The sequence below is a fragment of the Euphorbia lathyris genome, chromosome 1 (assembly GCF_963576675.1).
Source record: "Euphorbia lathyris chromosome 1, ddEupLath1.1, whole genome shotgun sequence".
NCBI classification, from domain to species: domain Eukaryota; kingdom Viridiplantae; phylum Streptophyta; class Magnoliopsida; order Malpighiales; family Euphorbiaceae; genus Euphorbia; species Euphorbia lathyris.
The window spans coordinates 94,001,398-94,024,672 of NC_088910.1; the positions used below are offsets into that span (position 1 = coordinate 94,001,398).

Sequence of the window (23,275 nt, forward strand, 5' to 3'; positions counted from 1 at the left end):
AAATTGTTACTTCTCTAAAAACATTGAGATGATTTTATTACCTTATCCCTAAAAGGTATGTACAACTGCAAAAAGGGTTTCGTCAGAACAACAGGAAATAGTAGAAAGGAAATAGTAGAAAATCATGTAAACAGAGTGGTTAGAATCTGCGTGGATGATCTCATTTAGACAAGCAAACAACCACTAAATGTTGTATTTGTAGTTGTAGTGTACATGTGAATTCATTAAATTGTCTTATGTTGTCAGAACCCAAACGATTGCAAGTAAGATTCTTCAAATCAAAAATAAATAAATAAACAAAACAAAAAGAATTGAGTGATCAAGTGGTTGCCATGTAAAGCAGGAGATAAATGGAATTTCATATAAAAGATTGGTATATAATTTTATAAGAGCTGTTATTGAAATTAAACATCATTCAAGAGAGGTCAATAATATTTATAGGATGAATTGTCAAATTCAGAATGGGTTAAAAGAAGAGCATTCAGCGAAAATAACCTTGCATATTGAGACCAAAGAAACTCCCAAACCAAAATGTTATTTTGAAAAAGAGTAAAGCATAACAAGATTTTTTGTTTCAAATTAACATGAATAACAATCAGGTTTAGGATAGAAGATATTGGGACCATACAGCTGCTTCACATCCTTGGTTGAAAAAATGGCCAGACACTAGGAATAAATGAGTTACGGTTGAATGAGAAGAATCATTTAGAAGCATTTTCACTGTTTTAAATAAAAAGGTTTTCCATTTGGTATATAATTGATACTATGGAGTACAGATCAAGCTGCATTTGCAGAATCCAAGTTGAATGCATATAGGTGTATGAAAAATGAAGACTCGCCTGATAACGAATTATCTGGCTTGATAAAGTAGTCGCTGCAGATCCTTACATCGAATGCATGTCCATGGTAACAAGGGAGGGTCCAGGCAGTAGATGTGAATGCATTGTATGTTGCAGTGATCACACATGACAAGAAGGTCCTCAGGTTCTCGGCATTCACATTCACCACAAACTGTGGAGGACTGTTCAACGAAAGAAAAGCAAAGCAAAACGAATCATCTTCAAGAATCATATCCAGTCAAGGATTTAAAAAGCAAGAGTTTGGACATTTAACACTGAATAACTAAGCAGTTGACAAGAATATAAAAAGATTAGTGGTGTATTATAGAACCAACAGGAAAATTACCTCGGCACCTGCTAGTCTTTCTTGACCATTTAATAACAAAATCTCCGTGGCTGAGTTGGCACATGGAATAGTTTGAGAGTAGATCTTCTGATCAGATGTTGCGGCATCCTCCACTTTAGTGATGCATACAAAACCAACCTTGCACAAAGGGCATGTTGAAGTTTTTCTGCTTGCAATCTACACATATCATCAGCAGAAGACAAAAAGTTTAAAATAGTGATTGACTACGGCTAGATATCAATACAAAGATGAGTAAGCTTATAGAAAATTTTATCGAATCACACAACAATGGAGAAGATAATAGAAATGTTACAGTACTAAAATAAGCGCTCCTCAATAGGCCTTTCAACTCGCGAAAAAACATGAGAATCAGAATCCAGATAATGCTGCATAATGGTTAAGCATTTGTGCTTTCAACAAGAGATAAGGAATATACATTTTCTTCTCAACCTTACATAAACTACAGCAAGCATTCGTCAAACATGTTATTACTACGAAAGGATGAAGCAACTTCAAATTTCAAACTACTAGGATTCCCTTCAAATGGTAAGTAAATGAAACCTGAACAAGAACAACTAATTCAGAGAAAATACAAAGAGACACTGGATTAAGAAATCAGGCGGCTTCAGAAAACATAAACATGGAGGGTAAGGAGGAAAACCAGAAAGGCAATAACAGTATATGAAGAAGAAATGATTCGGAGAATAGAAAATGTGAAATAATGAGACATGCAAAAGGATGAGCCTAAAAATGATGAAAGAGAAAATAAGTTCAAGAATATAAAATCGAAAATTAACTGAGGTTATTGTTTAAACATTTTGTAGAAATGATATCATATGGTAGCAATTTGAATAAGTTTATAACTTAAGATACAGAGGCACCAAGCACAGCAGGAGAGACAATTACCATATGATCTGCCCAATTTTGGATGCATGAATAACAAAACCGATGCCCACATGGCAAAACACCTCTAGTTGAACAAAATTCCGTCCAACATATAACACATGATAACTCCTCTGATGCAGGTAAGCTAATAACAGGTTCAGACTGACTTGAATCCTTGTTCTTGTCACCCATGTTCTCAACAGCACCGGAAGGTCTTTTGAGGGAATTCATATCTCTTATCTCTACAATATCATCAAAAGTTCGATATGCAGAAACCTCATCACAGTTTGTGGCCGCAGTTGATGTTCTTCCACTTCCATATATATTAATTTTCTGTTCACAATCTTTATCTTCAGATGAAGCTGCTCCTTTATTGATTTTGTTATGAAGTCCTAGTGAGTGAAAATCTTGATCAAAATCCAGAAGCTCAATGTCCAGATTGTCCCTGCTAAAATTCTCCTTCACAAGCCTCCGACTGTAACAAGAGGATTCAGCTAAAGATGTGCTTCTGATATCATTGGAAATCTTCCTTTTTCCCTTCACTGAACGTTTTACAGAATCTGTACTTGGTTCCTCATCCCCAGAAACCTTCCCTTTGTGTCTCGCCGAATGCTTAGAAGATTTTGAACTTGAATTATCATGCTTTTCAAAAGAAAAAAAGAAATGGAAATTAAACTTCCAAGGAAAGAAGAATATGGAATATCTCTATTATATTTAAAGGTTAGCTAATGTACCAAAATCTGAGCATCACAACACTAAGTGGGCAAACAATTAAAAGATGATGTGAAATTATTTAGGTTGGAATAGAAACTAACATGACAGACATGAAAAGCAAAAACGGAGCATGGACAAAGAACATTTTCTCCACAAGCAACTAACAAATTTGCATTTGTGAAATGAAGTTATAAGACTGGACCAGAAAATTCAGCCATAATGCCATATCAAGAAATCGTGAAAGTTATGGTTTTACTGAGCCATACCAAGCAATCATGAAAGTTATGGTTTTACTGACTTTTAATATGGCTTGAAGGAGGTGCCATACTAAATTCAGTTCATTTTATTTGCACCAAAACTTTTAAGTAACTCGTAACTCCTGACTATAGTAGATACTAGAGTCTAGACATGCGTAACAAACATCCAGAAACAGGAAACTCAAGATCATAAAACTGAAATCTGAATTCTTCCTAGGTCTGATTTTTAAGACAAGTGAAAAGTTAACTATGGAACATTTCTTCTGTCAAAAGTTATGAGGAAATGAGCAAAGAAAGTCTAATTACCTCAAATCCAACAACAGATAAAGGATGATCCTGAGAACAATATCTACCAGTAGACCTGCTTTCCTGCTTTGATGTTCTTGCTCCTTTTTTGGAGTTTGATTTACATGCACTTCTGTCTTCTTTTCTCATCTCAGAAAACAAATTCTGGTTTAAAATGAAATTGCACAAGATTAATGCTACCTTTTAGTTCGTCAACAACTAACATGAACTTTAAAAAAATAAAAAATAACATGAACTTGATAAAACTTACAGTCCAACACATCCGAGTTTTAAAATATGTATCTACATGCAATTCTCAAGCCACAAAATCGTATCATGCTATATTTCAAAAACCCAACATCCTATTATCAATACAACAACAACAAAGCCTTAGTCCCGAAATGATTCGGGGTCGGCTAACATGAACCATCATATAAAACCGTGAAAATCAAGTCGTGTCAGCGACACAGATTCGCTCCCTCCACTCCGTCCTATCCACTACCATATTTTCCTCAATTCCCAATAAACTCATATCACTCTCGATCACCCTCCTCCAAGTTTGCTTAGGTCTTCCCCTACCCCTCACCACTACATCCCTTTGCCACTCTTCGGTTCTCCTAACCGGCGCATCAAGCGCTCTACGTCTCACATGGCCAAACCACCTTAGTCGGTTTTCTCTCATTTTATTCTCAATAGATGTGACCCCTACTTTTGTCCTAATTATTTCATTACGCACCCGGTCCTTTCTCGTGTGACCACACATCCATCTCAACATACGCATCTCCGCCACCGACATCTTATGGATGTGGCAGTGTTTCACTGCCCAACACTCCGTACCATATAACAATGCTGGTCTAATTGCCGTCCGGTAGAATTTTCCCTTCAATCTATTAGGCATGCCGGGATCAAAAAGGAAACCCGTAGCACTCTTCCACTTCGACCAACCAGCTTTAATCCTATGAGCAACATCTCCATCTACTTCTCCATCCGTTTGGATAATAGATCCTAAATACCGGAAGCAATCCGAGGCCTGAACAACTCTCCCATCTAGGATGATTGTCCCTGCCTCCCTACTCCTACGGCCGCTAAACTTACACTCCAAATATTCTGTCTTACTTCGACTCAACTTAAAGCCTCTAGATTCTAGAGTTTGCCTCCATAGTTCCAACTTCATCTCCACTCCTTCTTTCGTCTCCTCAACCAACACAATATCATCTGCAAACAGCATGCACCATGGTATACCATCTTGAAGTGAACTTGTTAGTTCATCCATAACGATGGCAAAAAGAAATGGGCTTAGTGCGGAACCTTGATGCACTCCAATCGTAATAGGAAACTCTTCGGTCTTCCCAACACTAGTACGTACACTCGTGCATACTCCCTCATACATGTCCTTTATGATGTCAATATATTTCCGCGAAATGCCTTTCCTTATCAAGGCCCACCAAAGTACTTCCCTTGGTACCTTATCATATGCTTTCTCCAAGTCAATGAAAACCATATGCAAGTCTTTCTTCTTATTTCGATAGTGCTCCATTAATTGTCTCATTAGATGGATGGCTTCCATAGTTGATCTTCCCGGCATAAAGCCAAACTGGTTTTCCGAGATCTTCACCGTCCTCCTTAGCCTTTGTTCAATCACTCGCTCCCAAAGTTTCATAGTGTGACTCATTAATTTGATTCCCCGATAGTTGGCACAATCTTGGACATCGCCTTTGTTCTTATACAAAGGGATTAAGGTACTTTTCCTCCATTCTGATGGCATCTTATTGTTTCTCCAAATTTTGTTGAAGAACGTCGTCAACCATTCGATTCCTCTTTCTCCCAAACATCTCCAAATCTCAATAGGGATGCCATCAGGTCCTACTGCTTTCTTCAACTTCATCTTACTTAATGCCATTTTGACTTCACCCTTTTGAATTCTCCGCAGGCATTCATGATTTATCATATCGTGATGGATACTTATATCTCCAACATCTTGTTGGCGATCTCCATTAAATAAGTCATCAAAATAGGACCTCCATCGTTCCTTGATATCCTTATCTCCAACTAGGACTTTCTGGTCCACATCCTTCACACATTTAACTTTTCCGAGATCTCGCGTCTTCCTATCTCTCATCCGAGCAATTCTATATATGTCTCTTTCCCCTTCTTTCGTATCCAATCTTGTATACAGATCCCGATTCACCTTTGCTCTAGCATCTCGTATGACCTTCTTTACTTCCCTTTTAGCCTCTTTGTATTTTTCGTAGTTCTCGTCACTCCTACATTTCCCCAATAGTTTATAGGATTCTCTCTTACTCTTTACTACTTGTCGTACTTCTTCTGTCCACCAAGATGTGTCCTTACCCGGTGGCATGCTACCTTTAGATTCCCCTAGAACTTCCTTCGCTACTTCCCTTATACTATGCTCCATCTTATTCCATATCGAATCTATATCTGAATCCATATTGCAAGTCCAAATATCTTTTTTGGTCATCTCATCCACAAATTTTTGTTGATTCTCCCCTTGCAATTTCCACCACTTAATCTTAGTCTCTACTTGAGGTGTTTGTTTTCTTATACATTTCCTACTTCGAAAATCTAGCACCACTACTCTATGTTGGGTTGTCGTACTCTCACCAGGGATCACCTTACAATCAATATAACTCTTTCTCCAAGCACTCCTTACTAAGAAGAAGTCAATTTGGCTCGCATTACCGCCACTCCGATAAGTCACTAAGTGGGATGTTCTCTTCATAAACCATGTGTTCATGATACTCAAGTCATAGGCTGATGCGAATTCCAAAATATCATTTCCTGCTTCATTCTTATCTCCAAAACCATACCCTCCATGAACACTCTCAAACCCATCTCGCCTAGAACCCACGTGTCCATTGAGATCACCCCCTAGTACCATTTTTTCATCCCTAGGAACCTGTTGCACCACTTCCTCTAAGTCATCCCAAAAAGCTTGTCTTATAGACACATCTAATCCTATTTGTGGCGCATATGCACTAATGACATTCACAACCCCATCCCCTATCACTAGCTTAACACTCATAATCCTATGAGCAACATCCTATTATCAATCTTTGAAAAAATGTAATCCATCTAATATCATGGTTTTCCTTTACCATCAATATTATGTGCATATACATGTTTGAGATAGGCCATCCAAGCACATAATGTGATACACTAATTAATGAATATAATTATGATGGCATGATATCAAAACACTCAATAATCGAATGAAATCTGTGCTCAATTTTATCTTCGCATAGATACACAAAATTTGCTTTCATACAAACATGAGAAGAGTGAAGTTCCAACAGCTACCTCATCCAACAACAACGAACCAGTCCAAGCAGCAGGACCAGAATTTCCCCAGCCCATACAATCTATTTTCCCTTCAATGTACTCAGAAATGTTGGATTTGTCAGACAATAAATAACGGCTCTTATTCAAGGGTCCAACTTCATATATAACTGGAGCCTCCATCAACAGAGGCCCTGCATCTTTTCCACTGAAAAGAATCACAAACTAGTTCTGTAAGTCCAACATTATTTTCTGAATATAATTAATTGATGAACACTGCCACAAGCAACAGAAAAAATAACATATAGAATCAAAATTTCAGCCAACAATGACAAATAGGAAGCTTTAGTAATCAGATGCTGTATTATCTATAAGTTCACAGTAAAATTTCCATGGCAGCAGTATTTCTATTGGTTTATGGTATAATTAAAATGCAACTAATTTGCAAAGTGGCTAATTAAATTGTTCCAGCATTTGTGGCTATTCCTTTCACTCTAACTAAAACGATGGGAAAAACAAATGCCAAAATACACTATAGATCTAGCGAACTTGATAGTGTAAGAGCAACAAAAACTATTGCACTAAAAACATGAATTATATAATCAAATGCAGTATATGCACCGTTGTAGCATGTAGGGATGCTCAGGAACACGCTTCCCTTGCTTTATGCAATCTTCCACCCACCGATGATTAACAATGATTGTGTTGAATTTCTTGGCAAGATCGTATTTCTTTCCTTCAAATTTCCAGCACACCTGATGACTCGAGTAAAACAAAACAATCACCTAAAAGATCCATATTCAAACAGAAAACCCACCGCCCATTTTGGTACTCGCCCATGTTCTTGGTTTATAAATGCTGAGACTATACCATCCACTCCCATAATTAACCCTAAAATTTGTGTCAGAATTAATTGAGATTCAAAATAGAAACCCACCAAGTGTGTAATAGACTTTGACATTGCACCTACATAACTGGCACCGGCTTGAGAAATCAGCTTGATGAGGTTGAACCGCTCCAACCCGTGGTAACCACTAACAGTCGCGACCACATTCTCCATACCTCGAATTGAACAATCCATAGAATAAAAATCAAAGATATCAAATCTGGAAAAAGTCCCAGCAACAAATCCCCATCAAAAGAAATAACCTTATAATCAATAGATGAAAAAATTATATATCCAGGAAGCACAAAATCAAAGCTACATCTTAATCAATGCAGCAACTTGAATAAAATTCTTAGCAATTGCATATTCAAATATCTTAATTAACTTGCCATATGCTAATCAAACTGTAACCGACTGCGAATCTTGAAGGGAGAAAACTAATAATAAAATTCTCGATTTGGGAGAGAAAAATAAATAATATTTTGGGGTTTAAGGGGAAAATGAGCTTTAAATCAGTTTTCGTATCTCTAGGTTTCTCTGATAAATAGAGAGAGAGTATTTCACCATAGGAATGATTGCGTCGAGAAGAGACGAGACGGAAGAAAGCGCTGAAATGGTTCGTTTGCTTCTTCAGTAATCAGAGAGCTTTGCCGGGAAAAGAAAATGTTTTGAATTTCTTATTTTAAACCAAGGATTCCGGATTTTGGAATTTAGTTGGGCCTCACCGGACCGAATGTTTTGAGTCGTTGGGTTGGATCTTGGGTGGGAAAAAAAGAATTGCTTTAATTATAAGGGTCGTTTGTTTTACCTGCTGTTTGCTGATTACTCTTAGGAAAAACTGCTTTTTCAAAAATCATTGATTCTCTGTTTTTATAAAATACTATTTTTTAGTGGTGAAATACAAACAAGAGATCACTAACCAAACACTTAAAACTCTCCTTTTTAAGTGAAAAGACAAACAAGAATATGAAACTGAACTATCAAACACTCCCTAAATCTGGATCCATTTGAAAGCCCATCTCCTTCAGACATGATCGAAGCGATGAACACGATTTGAAGGGCGATTTTACGGTGATTTCAACTTTCCAGCAACCTCATTCCACCATTTCTTATCATTTAAGCGTCGTTGTGATGGGTAAATTGAAAAAGGAATCCAGATCCATCGTTTCATCTCATTTTATCATTCATATGGTACATTGTTGTATAGTTATATGATTTTACAGCAAAATTAGATAATATGTGACGAAACCCCGATTTGAGATGATTATATGTCGAAATCGATGGATTTACATGCGTCGTTTGCTTTTGCTGCGACAACAATGACGTATGTTGAGTATATGTCGAAATCAATACGACAAACGTGACAGAATATATTTTATAGTATATTATATCGCGTCAGTTGTAAATGCGACAAACGCGACAAAGTATAGAAAATATACTCTGTGGCGTTAGCTGTAAATGCAACAAACGCGACAAAGTATAGAAAATACTTGATTTTTACGGGTGTTTTATGCTTGTAAAAAAAATTTAATAATGTCAAATAAACAGTTTTTATATGAATAGACACATCCCTTAAAAAATGAATGAATTAACTATAGATGTCAATAATCTAGACATGGTCCTTGTCACCTTATATTATTTAATCTCGATCTCCAAGTAGATTATAAAACAAATAAATTGATACCTTTATTAATTTATTTGAACATGATCGTATATTTCTCAGTTTCACTTATCGAGGGGGCCTATGATATTGCTCTCATATTAAGAGAGACAAATCTCATATCTGTCACTTATCTTCCTCTACATGAATCGTACTATGTCCAATCACAACATTTATATTTGTTCGGTCAAAGACGATCAAAATATATTACTCTTCATGTGGAAATCTATGTTGACTTCAAGTCTAAGGATTCAATAACACTGAGATTACTTATGACACACTAACTCATGTAGGGATCTCATAATGAGTCAGTCTAGTACTATGTTCTCTAACATAAACTCGTGAATTTGATTTGTATCTTCATACACTATGGTCATCTCATGATCATCAATTAACCCTCACGCTAGTCTTATTTTATTGTCATTGCCATGATAATACGTGACGGCGGACATTTAGAATAACTAATTTTCATTCATGGATATTATTATAAAACTAACATATGAATTATAATAATATATAATCTTTATTAGATTAAAACAACCAATATAACACGCAATTATTGGTATATGACACAATATATAATAACACATTGTTGATCTTTATCGGAAGTTACACCTTTCCAATGTTGAGCTCGTTAAAACCGAGGATTTTAGTGGTGGTATTTGGATTTTTTATGGTATTTTTTAGTGTCTTGTATTTGGATGAAGTTGAGACTTTGTGCCCCTTATATAGGGATAATATCTTTCTAGTGTTAGAGGATGGACTTTTTCTCTACTTAGCCATAGATTTTGAAGGTTCCAAAGTTAAAAATGCTCTGTTTGATATAGCTAGCTCCAGATCTAAATGGATATTAAGTTTTTTTTTATCAGAAGTTGTGGTCTAAAGTGGAGGCACAGGTCTATGATTTTGTTCCTTAAGCTTTGAATACATGCAACAAACGAGACTTTTATCATTGTGATTCCTAATGTCGCTAACCCATAATTTCTTACTCAATTTTTCCCATCAGTCTTCACAATGTGCTCTATAAAATTGTAACCAAGTTTATCATCAACCGTCTAAAGTCATTCCTTAGGAATATTATCAACCCTGTTTAGAACAGTTTTATCAAGAGGTCATACACATTCTACATCATAAATATGGTTGAAAATGGGGTATGATTTTGAAGTTGGATTTGAAAAAGTTTTATGATAGGATTAACAAGAAATTCCTTCGGGATACTTTGAACTTGATAGGGCTCAATCAGCAGGTTTGGCCTAATCATGGACTATGTTGATGCTTCTTCTTTGTAGGTTCTTTGAAATTGAAAGAAGTTACTAGAGTTCACTCCTTTTAGAGGGCTTCGCCAGGGACATCCCCGTCGCCTTACTTATTTGTACTATGTCTTGAAAGACTCAGTTTGTGTAGCTGGTTAATCATGATAGTGTGATGTGCAACGCCAACAGAAGCAGAGAAAATTGATTGATGATTTCAGATGCAGTTTGTGTGGTGCAATTGGAGTCTTTAAATTCATGTTTTGTGTGACTGTTGGCAAGCTAGAGAGATTGGGTAGGTCCTTGTCCCAATTTTGCTCATGAGAGCAGCTCTAGTGGTATGTGGAAGGGACTAACTTGTATATAAAAAAAAAATTGATTGGTTGTAACCAACCATTAGAAAGGTTGTAACTTAAATTAGTTTGTAACTTCTGCTGGTTATAACTAAAACCATTACCCAATATATACACATATGACACATAAAGGAGAGAGTGTAAGCCAATCATCTAAATTTTTACCCTTGATCTAGCAAGTATAATTCACTCTCTAAATAAGGGTGTGTAAAGCTCACACTTTACCGCTGCTTTGTATATAAAAAAGTTGGATAATTACAGTTCAAGTCCCTTCTATTAATTAATATTTTCTTTTTTAACCCCGTAAAGTTTTAAAAAATTAATCATCTCTAATGGAAAGTTACTCCACCTTGTTACTAACCTCTCACAAGTCACAATGGTTATTACTAACCATTGTGGATGCTCTGATACCTTCTTTTCTCTCAATGGGATGCATGACAATCTTCATGCAAATATTTCTATTAATGGTATTCTTTGGCCAATAAATTTCTCTTTAGGCGTATGTTGGATTGGAAATGGAAGAACCAAAATGAGTTTTAGAGAGGACTTATTTACCGGACCAAAACCAAATTTCATTTTATTTAGAGCTCACGAAGTGGTTAACACGTACGGTTACTTTTATGTTGGTAGTGGGGCCCAAAAGGAAAGTAAGTAGATTAGTTGGAAAGCACCTGAATTGAACTGGGTTAAAGTTAACATTAACAGGTCTTGCAAAGGGATTATAGATTTCCTTCAACTGCGAGTTTGATTAGAGACCACAACGGTTGTTGGTTTGATGAGTTTGCAATTAACTTATGTATCTATACAGTTTTTTCTGACTGAACTTTAGGGTATTTTCTTTTAGGTTTATTTAGCTTGAGAGAGAGATTACCACATGGTTCTAGTGGAGATGGATTCCGACTCAGTGTTAAGCTCCATGGCTTGTCAAGTTGGAGCTCATCATCCTCTAATGTGGCTTGTAATGAAATGCATATTCAATTTGTTTATACTTATCATGATGATAATAAGATTACTTACTTGATAGTGAATCTCTCATGTTGTTCCACTTTGGATCATCACAAATATGATATACCCTACAAGCATCTAGAACATTCTTTTTTTCAAATCATTGTGGTTATTCCTCAAGGAGAATGGGTTCTTGTTAAATTTTTCTTTTTTCTTCCTTCTGTATTTGTCTCGGGCTTTAAGCCTTTCTCTCCACCAAAAAAACACCATAATGAACTATGATAAATATCAGCCGATTTAAGGTGCCTTCTATGCTTATTTTATTTTTGACAAAGTAAAACTTACTTTGTTTTTTTTACCATTGGATGAGGTGCCTTCTATGCTTACTTTGTTTTTGACAAAGTAAGATTTACTTTGTTTTTTCTACCATTGGATGAGCTTACTTTGTCAAAATTCATCACCATCTAATGGTGGAAAAAACAAAGTAAAGCTTACTTTGTCAAAAACAAAGTAAGTATAGCCTTACCCCATTGGATGATGGTGGACTTTAACAAAGTAAGTTCATCTAATGGTGGTAAAAACAAAGTAAGACTTACTTTGTCAAAAACAAAGTAAACATAGCTTAATCCACCGATTTAATATTCATTTAAGTGAAACTTCAAAATACGAACTTCTTTTATTTTTAATAAAAAAAAAAAAAAAGGTTCACGAAGTTAAAAAAATTCTTCCGCCAAAAGAGTTATGTAAATGGAATTATAACATTTAGTAATTTGTAATGCAATAATGACAAACATTGCGATATTTTGGGCCAGGCAAACGCTTAACATAAATTTCCATTCAAATAACTCTATCATATAATTTATTAAGTGCTTATAGTTTTGTAAATTTCTTTTCCAGGTAAATGAACAACCCCATTCAAGGCAATCTACTGATTTCTTCCTTCAAATACCAAATCACATTAGATACATTAGCAAGATGGTGGCAAAATTAATGGGATTAATGCAAAACTTAGACATAGTCATAAATTATAATTATAAACCAAGAGCAATGGGAATCAGTGGAAAAAGGCGCTAGCAGACAGTTTTCGCTACAAAAACAGGAAGGCTGCATGAGACACTTCGGAATCAGATGCTCAATAGTTACTGTGCATTAAAACTGCATTTCAAGTGTTAATAGTGTTCATCTCCTTGCCTGGGTTCCACCTCGAGCTGCTGCCTCGTACCCACCAACGGGACGTGTTGGTGGTGTTGCAGACCCATAGGGCACATTGTTTGCAGGTGCCATTTGACTATGAGGACCACCAGTCCCTCTTGACCCTCCATCATAGCCAGCACCCCTGGACATATCATAATGTGGTCCTCGCTGCGGATCATAACCATGCCCTCTCTGAGGATCGTAACCAGGTCCCCTTGGAGCATCATAACCAGGTCCTCTTAGTGCATCATTACCGGGTGGTCTCTGCATATCATAAGCAGGTAGTCTCTGGGCATCATAACCAGATATTCTCTGTGGATCATAACCAGGGATCCTCTGTGCATCATAACTAGGTGCTCGTGACGGATCATATCCAGGTCCTCTCTGAAGATCATAACTGGATCCTCTTTGAGCATCATAACCATGTCCTCTTTGTGCATCATAACCAGCTTTTGTTGGTTCATAACCAGGGCCTCTAGGAGCATTAGGTGGTTTTGCGGGCGCAGAGCCAGATTGAGCTCCAGTGTAAGTAGGAGTCCCAGTACCGGTAGCAGCACCTACACTAGCATTAGCAGCAGCAGCTGCTGCACCAGCATTTCCAGGAACAGCACTGTGTCCCTAACAGAAAAAGAAGGCCAAAGGAAATTCATCAGCTTCTATTTTCATTTCAGAGGCATGCATATAAAAACATCATCATGGATCAATTACGGAAATGATAATAACTGTAATAACGACTTTTCCAGCAATTAAATTGATAAACTGTAAATCACTTGCAAGGCTCCTCGTCAACGCCAGGTAAACTAAGTTCAATTGCCACAATCACATCAACAAGAGATAGATAACCTGTACTAACAGTTTCAAATTTTGTATAGCAGCAACAATCCATATTCCTAGCATATACTGAATGATGTTAGTCTCACACTTGTTTTAGGTTCTAACGAAAAGTTTATTTTCAGTAGAACCTAAACAAGCTTGAGACTAACAACATTCATATAGATAATAGTATATAAATAATAAATACATCAACTGCTTCACTATAAGAGGTATTTCAGTAAATAAATTACAAAATATATTGGACTGGCAATTGAAATAACTGCTTTTACACAGCAGCGCATCCTCTTTTGCAAAAAATTTACATTTCAAACTTGATCGTAATTCACAAGTACATTATTTAAATGAATTTTTAATTAGTATAAATTTCAAATCAGGAACTTCTAATATATGTTCAAATAAAATCAATTAATAATTATTTTTGCTCACATATATAAATTTATATATGTCATTTTGAATCAAAGTCGTGTATGTACTTTCTCTTGGAACATACTCCCTCCGTTTCATAATAATTGACGTTTTGGGGAAATTTTTTTGTTTCAAATTATTTGACGTTTTACACTTTTCAAGGTGCATTAAATGTGTTTTTTCCAACTTTGTCCTCATATAATAAGAAAGAGAAATTTGCAGAGACATTTAAGCATTAATTGCAAGAGGGTAATAAGGTAATGTTTAACTACTTTTTAGGCTAATTAATAGGTTTCTTAATATGTGTAGAAACCTTAAAAGACAATTAAAATGAAACAGAGGGAGTAGTTATTAAAGGTGCAAGGCGCACTAAGGCGCCAGGGGTCCTGGAGCCTACACGCAAGCACACACATGAGCGACACAAGTAGGGATGCAAACAGAGCGGGGCGGGGAATGCATTTCCCATCCCCCATCCCCGACTAGTCAGAGATTCCCCATCCCCATCCCCACGAGTTAGACGAGGGCAGATTTGCCCGCCATCCCCGTCCCCGCGGGGATCCCCATCCCCGTTTAAAAACACTTTTTCCCTATTCCACATCCCAGTCCCCGCGGGGAATCACCATTTATAAAAAAAAAAAAAAAAAGGGCGGCCCGGTCGCATTACGCGTCCCCGCTGAGCGAGGGTCCGGGGAGGGGTCCCACCACAAGGGTGTATTGGGGGCAAGCCTTCCCTTGCCAATTTAATTGGCAAGAGGCCGCTCCTAAGACTCGAACCCGTGACCTCAGGTCACACGGCAACAACGTTTTACCGTTGCGCCAAGGCTCGCCCTCTGGGAATCACCATTTATATTTAAAAAAAATAAGTATATATTTCTTTTCTCGTCTCCTTTCTTCTAGGTTCAATGGAGATATTCTGTTACTTTGGGAGAAAATTACTCCCATTTTATATATTGAAAGATAAAGAGTTTATATGCAATAATGAATATAGGAGCTGGACAAATATACTAATCCCTACAATTACTTCTATGATTGCTCCTAAAATTCTTCTATTACAACTAGCTACGTACACATTTGTTCATACCATAGCGCTCCCCCTCAAGCTAGAGCAAAGATAACAATTATGCCCAGCTTGTTGCAGATATAGGTAACACGGTGAAGTGACTGCTGAAGAATAAGCCATTGTGTTATTAGCTCAAGCAAGACAACAACTAGGTTCACCTTGTAAGCTTAAACACTTTGCCATTGAAGCAAAATCATGATAAAATCCATAAATGAAATTTACCAAGAAAGTTGTTCACTAAAAACCCAAACACGAAGAAATAGGGTGATCTTCTGCAAAGGATCAGCCAACCACATAAACAAAACTTAGACATTACCAAAGAACCGAGTACCAAGAAGAAATCAACATTATGAAGAGAGGGAAGCAAACAACCAGACACCACAACAACCAGTAGCAAGGGACAAAGGCAAGAATGGAAGGGAAAAAAAGACTTTCTTGATATTCTCGAGTCAACAAAATGGCCGGCAATAGTCAGCTTTAGCCAGAACTAAGCAGCGGAGGCAGAGCAGAGGTACCACGTGCTTTCACACGTCAGCGCATGTGAGGAACGCGCTAAGAATTCGGTGACCAGATTTCACGGAGAGGCTGATCGGCACCAATACAGTCAAGTGGAGGGAGCAGTGAGACAAACAATTTCACCCAAGGTTGTTTTTTAGAACAAAAAATGTAATCTGGAAAAAGAAAGCCAGAAGAACAAAAACACACACCCAGAATTCAACTAGGCCCTGATACCATGTTAATTTGGGAGAAAACTACTCCATTTTATACATTGAACAAAGAAAAAGAGTTTAATACAAGAATGAGTATATAGGAAGTGGACAAATATACTAATCCTTATAATGCTCCTTTGATTGCTCCTAAAATACTTCTATTAAAACTAGCTATGTCCACATTTGTTCATACTATAACATTTGGTATCATGTTATAGTATGAACCTATGTAAAACAGCTAATAGAAGAATTTTAAGAAGCAATTATAAAGATTAGTACATTGGTCCACTTCCAATCCTCATTCTTATTTATAAAGTATAAACTCTTTATCCTTCAATATATAAAAGGGAGTAGTTTATCCCAAAGTAACATGATATCAGAGCCTAGTTGAGCTTCTGGTTTCGGTTCATATTTTGGTTGTCTGAGTTGAGTTTCCAGGTTGAATGTGTTTCTTTTCCTATTCTTCCTTTGGGTCTGCCTTTGTGACCAGTGTCAGTGTTCTATTTTTCGGTAATTATATTTCTACCCTTGAGAGCAGATAGTAGAACACCTAGGATTTGGGACATCACCTTGCCTTAAAGCCTTCTCAAGCAGGAAGCCCCTGTCCCAATAGACAATTTTCTAGGAGTCCAGTCACCGGTATTGTAGCGCATGGCCTTCATGGAGAATATGCTAATAGGCATAAAGGGTATTATGGGGGTGAAGGGATATGTGAATTGAGGCATAGTGAGAGTTAGTTATAGGAGAGAGAGTGTTCTAGTTGGTATATATCTACGAAGCACAGACTCTTCCCCGGGGTCACCGTGGCCGAGTCGGACTCGCCGGACTCGGGGACACGGCGGTGACACGGCCGGAAAATGGGACACGGATGGGGACACGGCTGGGGTAAAAAAAAGTTAAAAATTAGGGTTTTTTTAAATTTTTTTTTATAAAATTTAAGGATCAATTATGCAATTTGTCAAAAATTCTAAATTATAATCTCTATCGCACGAATTAGAATTAGGTCTTCTCTCCTTCCTGCGCAAAATCGCGATTTCAACCCCTGTGCTGCGTACATCGCAGTTCTCCTAACATCACGATTTCGTTTTTATTTGGGAATAATCAGAAATAATTTCTTCTCTCCTAACATCACGATTTCGTTTTTATTTGTGATTTAGCATGTTTTTTATGTATTTTTATATCTAATATATATATATATATAATTAATTATATAAAATTTGCGGTGTCCCCGCCGCACCCTTGTCTCATATTTTCTAAAAATGCCGTTTGCCGTGTCCGTGCTTCATAGGTATATATAGATTTGTAGAGGGGGAAGGGGGGCATTATGAAAGAATTATGTGAGTAAGCACCATTTGTGTGTTTGGATCTGTTATTTGAGTAGAGAGAGAAGTTCATCTTCCTGTGGGAACTTGAGGTCATTCACAGCTCATTTTATCTTCCCTTTCCTGTCAATTTAAGCTAAGTATCAATACTATTCTCTATTTCTCTTTCCGTTCTCTGTTTCTGTTTCTATCAATATCTGGCTTCAGTGTTGCAGTGTTTATTATTTGAGTATTGTAGTGCTTCTATGTGCTTTGTCCTCTGCCAATAAAGGACGTTTCCTGTTCTCTTTTGACCAAATTAATTTATGCTGCTGGGTTTTGACGAGGACTGACCATTTTCATGATAATCTTAAGTCAGCCTTTTTCCTTGGGTAGTTGACTTTGTACTCGTGCTTTGTGTATGAGTCGCTGTATTCCTTTCCCTTTGCTGATTTCTTCTTGTATACTTATTGTCCTCTCTTGGTAATGGTGATTTCTTCTTGGTATTCGGTTCTTTGGAAAAGACTGAGTTTCATTTCAGTGGTTGGCTGGTCCCTTGCAGAAGAATGCATATTTCTTCATGTTTGGACTTCTTTTAACTTAGCGATTAGCTTTGTGAGTGAATTTCATTTTTAGATTTTACCATTTATGCTTAATGACAGATTGTTTAAGTTTGGAAGGTCATCTTCACTATTTTCTTGGGCTAATATCAATAACTTAGAGGCTTATTATTCAGTAGTCACTTCCTCTAGTCTCCAATCACTTCTTTGGTCTCATCTCACCTAGCAACTAGTTGATGATTTTACTGAAGCTTCGTCAGGTGTGATTGTTGTCTTTGCTCCAGCTTGAGGGGAGTGTTATGGTATGAATAAATGTGAACATAGCTAGTTGTAATTGAAGAATTTTAAGGCACAATTATAGGAACAATTACACGGATTAGTATATTTGTCCACTTCCTATCCTCATTCTTGTATATAACCCCTTTATCTTTCAATATAAAATAGACTAGTTTTCTCTCAAAGTAACACCTCCCAAAATCGTTGCTCAATTCTTTAATAATTCATATTTTAAACAAAAAATTCATGTTGCTTACAACCACAACGTACATCCATATTTTAGGATCAATTGATACCCCCCCCATATTTGACTAATCCAACAACATCGTTTAGTCCCTTGAACTATTCAAGTTTCAAAAGTTGGCATGCAAAATTTAATCCATAAATAGGTTCAAGAGGAGCATGCAATATTAGCATATTAGATAAATATCACTTCTCCACTAGACCATGCATGTCAAAGAATTTTTATAAAGGAAAACAACCAAAAAAGAAAAGAAAAAGAAAGATGATGATAATCCAGATATTAGGTTTTTGGACAGTCTCAACATTTAGTGAAGTTATAAATAAGAATCCAAGATGAATTTTCAATGACAAAAAGGACATGCAGTTCACCTTTAATGAGAAATGGGATATGAAAAAAAAAAAAAAAAAAAACAAGCAAACAGCGCTACAATATTGAAGGCAAAAAGAAAACAAATACATAAATGTGAAAGTTGGCACACCTGATAGCCATCCTCATACATATTTTGTCCTATAGGACGACCAGAAGTCTCGCTCTCATTGTTTCCAGTGGCACCACCATAAGCCCCACTAGCAGCTGGAAAAAAAAAAGTAATTCAAAAAAGAGCCTCATATAGTATACCCGGGAGAGAGACAGAGAGAAATTTCCTGCTCAAGCTTGAGACAAGCAAATCCAACCAACAAAATTTATAAAAAAAAACCTGCTCTTATGTCAGTGCTAGTAGTGTTATTAAGTTCCAGACGAAGTTTTTCCACTTCCCTAGACATTGTAACATAGTTCTTCTCCATGGCCTGAAGTGACTCTAGGTGATCACTGAATAATTTCTTCTCATAATCATATGAAACCCTGCATGACAAAAATAATTTAAGACCACATATAGGTATAACTGAATTTTGGAGAATTAATAAATATACGCAATTAAAGGAAAAAAAGCAAGAACTGAAAGAATGGAAATAGGAATAGCATACTTTCGGCTTTTATTAAGGGTATAATAATACTTCAAGAGTACAATTTCAAGAATCATAGAATGGCATTTCACAAACTCTTCAAGTTCAAGAATGAAGCAAAAGAATAGCATTCATCTTCATTATTATCAGCCATTTGAAAATAGATTTGAGGTTACTTGAAAAGTAGTGATAAGTAATACTCAAATGAATACCTGCACCGTTGATATTCCTGTCTGAGGCCCTCAAGTTCAGACATTAAAACAGGGATCTGCTGCACATCCGTGTGAGCCCTATGAAGATCCTGAGTCAACTGATGCGCTTTTGACATAAGCTCCTGCCTTGCTACTACCAACTTGTCAGCTTCTTCCCTTGCCTGCTGCAACTCCGACCTAAGAGGCTCCGCAGCTTTCAACTCATTTTCCATCTTGGCAATTCTATCCAAAAGGCCCCTCATTTGTTGTTCTCTTTCAGACTTGATAATACCTATATGAGTATGCAACATCTGCAACTCATGCTGCGCTGCAGCAAGTTCCTGTCTCAAAGTTCCATGTGTGGCAGCAAGCCTCTGGTTCTCTGTTGCAAGTCTCTGAATCTCCACATGTTGTGCAGCAAGCTTCTGTTCCAAAATTTCGGGGTGTGGTAACATCTCAAAGGGAGGAAAGGAGCCAGGCGGAGGGAGCACTCCTGGACCAAATGGATCAGGATGTACCATACCATGCCCAGGAAGAGGACGCCTGATATGAGGTGGAAGTCGACCTTTACTTCCCATCAAGAATAGTTGATCCTGAATGCAGAGGGGGTTAGAACAATAAGACCCAATAGAAGATACCCAATTGGATTTTGAGTTTCAGAATAACTGAATGCTCCAGCATTGGTCTTATATTACGTTTAGCAGTTGTTGAAAAAGCTGGAACATCACTTCAATTACGGCGAATACAGTTTAATTGCAACTAATCCAAATTTATAACTTAATTCTGCAATGAAATTTGTATCGCATTATCCAAATTCACATAATGAATATTTACATCCTATGCAAGTCATAGACCAATCTAATTAATTCCTTTTTTCCATTTAAAATCCCTACAAGGTGGCAGGAAAAAAGAAAACCTAAAACGCTAACCACTATAGGTGTTCAGATATAGTTAAGATACACCAAATATCAAGAAAGTCATATATCTTCATCTGAATTCAATTCAAATTGAGCTAATTAAGTACTCACTCCTTCACTAACACAATCAGAATAACCTAGACCTCAAAAATCATTGAAGAAAAACAAATCAGTCATGAGGGAAGCAAACGGACAGTAGTAAATTTATACGATTTCACCAAATTCTAGAGAACCCTAGAGTTTTGGTGAAATTTAAATAGAAAATAAGGCAAACAACGAAGTAATCTGCCTCACCTGAACGGGAATTCTGCTACGAAGTCTTCGACGGTGAAAAATCTACACCCAGTAGACCTCCTTGAAGCGAGAACCAGAAAAACTTGCGAAACACCGTTGCCTGACGCTTCCTTCGCTTCTCTTGGAGAGGTAATCTTAGCGAAATTTTCTCCTTTTTTCTCTTGGAATAAGGTAAAAAAACAGGTATAAATTTAGGCTTCACTAATATATTCGGGGCTCTAATCCGAGCTTTGGCATGTTGAAGTTTGGTTCGCTGGAGCTTGAGGCTAAGCTCATTAGAAATATTCGAGCCGAGCTTTGAGGTTATTTCGATTCCAAAATCTTCTTTCAACTTGGTTCATTAAAAAACTTATCTATAAATTGTTTGTAAATACATTGTTAATTATATTTATGAAGTTTGATCGCAGATAGCTTCTTAATTATGTACATAAATAAACTCATAAACAAAGTACGTGAATAAATAAACAATATGCTTACAAATAGTTCGTTTATTACTTATTTATTATGTTTGTTTGTGAACGAACTCATCTAATAGCAAATAAAATAATATTAAGTTTATATATTTATGAATTAACACAAAACTATATAGTTGTATACAAAACTAAAATTTGTTCATAAATTTTCTAATCGAGCCTGCTCGTGAGCTTTCGAGCCGAGCTTTGGCCTGCTCAAGCTCGGCTCGTTTATAAACCAAGCTAGTAATCGTGCTTACGAACGACTCGTTTACAAATCGAGGTTTTATCGAGCCGCTCATGAGCAGCTCGGCTCATTTAGAGCCCTAAATATCTATTTGATACTTTAAAGTTGAATGTCCTTAATAGTGAAATTGAGATACTTTTGCCTGATTTTTCCAATTGAGTTGAGCCCTTACAATCTTTCTCCTGCTTTATAATTTAGTTGGTTTTATTATCCTTTTGGCTATCATTTGTCCAATTTTTCCAATTAAATCCCGCATTCCCTCTATGCATGTTGTATCTTGTGTCCTTTTAGGTAATTTCAACAATCCACTGGATTCAGTTTCAACCGCTCACATTTTACTACAAAACGGCGCTGTTGAGGATGGATAATTTTGTAATTTTGCTCTCCACATTTATGGATTGCTCTACTGTCTCCTCAACCTAACCTTACCTCATTCCACCTCTTTTCCAAAATAATGGTCTCTTTCTTCATCCTCTTGCTCCCCTATTCAGTTTCGGATTTCTGGACCTCCTCCCATCATGCCTCTTTATTCTCCCATGACAGTTCGAATCGAGGTTCCTTCTTGAAGTATGTAAGTTTAATTTTTAATTTTCTTTTGATCTATGGTTTCTATTTGTTAGTTCATCTCGATGTTTTAGATTTGTTATGGGTTTTCTACTGAACGTATTCCCCATCTGTTTCTTTACATCTCTACATCTCTACTTTGATTTTTATCTTTCAGCAACGCATATCGCTTTTTCTCTCTCTCTCTCTCTCCAAAATCGAACAACTACTATATCCCTAGATTCAAGATGCAGGCGTCGGTTTCATTTTTTCACGGTGAATCTCTGCTTTTGTCAAATTCTCTGTTTCCGTAATTTTTTCTCTTTCTGTCTAACAAATTAAGGTTTCATTCTAACATGGATTTCCAGGGAAGAGGTAATTAATTCCTTCTTCCTTCTGTGTTCTTAGATCCAAGCTTTTTCCAGCTATGGAACATGTAATTTTGAATCTTTTGTTTAAATTGATTCCTTTATGATTTGTTTCTTAATCAGATTCAAATGATTTTTTATTATTATTTTGGCAAATCTGTATTAAAGGCATCCATGCATATGAAGACAGACTTTATGTAGATTCGAAACGCATAAAAGATTCGAAACGCATAAAAGGTTAAAGGAGGTTTGCTCAGCTTCTTCTATCATGTTTTTTAAAGATACCTTAATCCTGGATTTTTTCAACATTTTTGGCACCTTGTTGGTCAGGATGTTTTAAGGCATGCCGAGGATGGCTACAAAATTATGAGTTCCCTACTAATCTAAATGATACAATTGTTACGTTGATCCCCAAATGCGACCAACCTAAGAGGATGATGGACCTGCGGCCTATATCCCTGTGTAATGTTTTGTACAAAATAATGGCAAAGGTTTTGGCAAATAGGCTCAAATTGATACTCCCAGGTATTATTTCTGAAAGCCAATCATCTTTTTTACCTAGTAGGTCCTTAATTGATAGCGTGCAGGTGGCGTTTGAAACAATCCATTGCATAAAACGAAAGAACAAGGGAAATAAGGGGGATGTTGCGCTAAAAATTGATATAAGCAAGGCCTATGATAGGGTGGATTGGGCCTTCTTGGAGCAGGCTATGAGTAGAACGGGATTTTGTTCTAAATGGGTCAACTGGATCATGTTGTGTGTTCGTTCTGTGAAGTATACCTGTAGACACCGAGTCGGAGGACCTGTGACGAAACCCACGATGAACGGCTAAATCGGTTGATTCCAAGGATTAGAAAATTTAAAAATAATAACATAATAAAATAGGGAAACTCGGAGAACCGACGCTTGAAAGCCCCGCTAACAAGTTCGGCGTCTCCTGAGTAAGGACGGGCACGTTCGCTACTACGGCAGTAAGCAAATGGGCCCCGGAGGCCGAGCATCGGCCGGTGGGTAACG

General features: G+C 36.9%; 2 protein-coding genes across 4 annotated transcripts; both read right to left on the minus strand.

Annotated features, from left to right (window-relative positions):
- Nucleotides 1-545: 545 nt before the first annotated feature.
- On the minus strand, nucleotides 546-8,161 carry LOC136207307 (uncharacterized). 3 transcript variants are annotated; one of them, XM_065998600.1, is made up of 8 exons: nucleotides 8,074-8,161; nucleotides 7,561-7,685; nucleotides 7,245-7,378; nucleotides 6,645-6,831; nucleotides 3,348-3,491; nucleotides 2,092-2,712; nucleotides 1,186-1,362; nucleotides 546-1,021 (listed from the first exon to the last, which is right to left on the minus strand). In XM_065998600.1, the coding sequence occupies exons 2-8, from the start codon at nucleotides 7,681-7,683 to the stop codon at nucleotides 851-853; spliced, it is 1,557 nt and encodes a 518-aa protein (XP_065854672.1). In that variant the 5' UTR covers nucleotides 7,684-7,685; nucleotides 8,074-8,161; the 3' UTR covers nucleotides 546-850. The 3 variants fall into 3 exon arrangements, with proteins under 3 accessions (XP_065854672.1, XP_065854666.1, XP_065854663.1); XM_065998594.1 differs by having other exon boundaries at nucleotides 7,561-7,729; nucleotides 8,074-8,157; XM_065998591.1 differs by lacking the exon at nucleotides 8,074-8,161 and having other exon boundaries at nucleotides 7,561-8,061.
- A 4,470-nt stretch (nucleotides 8,162-12,631) lies between these two features.
- On the minus strand, nucleotides 12,632-20,879 carry LOC136207329 (protein FLX-like 2). The gene is made up of 5 exons (XM_065998605.1): nucleotides 20,648-20,879; nucleotides 19,458-20,029; nucleotides 18,999-19,144; nucleotides 18,780-18,874; nucleotides 12,632-13,529 (listed from the first exon to the last, which is right to left on the minus strand). Exons 2-5 carry the CDS (start codon nucleotides 20,012-20,014, stop codon nucleotides 12,897-12,899), a joined length of 1,431 nt encoding a protein of 476 aa, XP_065854677.1. The 5' UTR covers nucleotides 20,015-20,029; nucleotides 20,648-20,879; the 3' UTR covers nucleotides 12,632-12,896.
- Between the last annotated feature and the right edge of the window lie 2,396 nt (nucleotides 20,880-23,275).

Bases quoted from the DNA above. Each gene is read 5' to 3' on its own strand.
- LOC136207329 (XM_065998605.1), bottom strand. From the start codon at position 20,014: ATGGGAAGTAAAGGTCGACTTCCACCTCATATCAGGCGTCCTCTTCCT. The intron at 18,875-18,998 runs GTTTTTTTTTAT...TTTTTTTTCCAG, and splicing joins TAGCACTGACATAAGAGCAG to CTGCTAGTGGGGCTTATGGT. The intron at 13,530-18,779 runs GTGTGCCAACTT...TTTTTCTGTTAG, and splicing joins TGTATGAGGATGGCTATCAG to GGACACAGTGCTGTTCCTGG.
- LOC136207307 (XM_065998594.1), bottom strand. From the start codon at position 7,704: ATGGATTGTTCAATTCGAGGTATGGAGAATGTGGTCGCGACTGTTAGT. The intron at 3,492-6,644 runs GTAGCTGTTGGA...ATTTTAAACCAG, and splicing joins GTTCGTTGTTGTTGGATGAG to AATTTGTTTTCTGAGATGAG. The intron at 2,713-3,347 runs GTAATTAGACTT...TCTTTTGAAAAG, and splicing joins TATCTGTTGTTGGATTTGAG to CATGATAATTCAAGTTCAAA.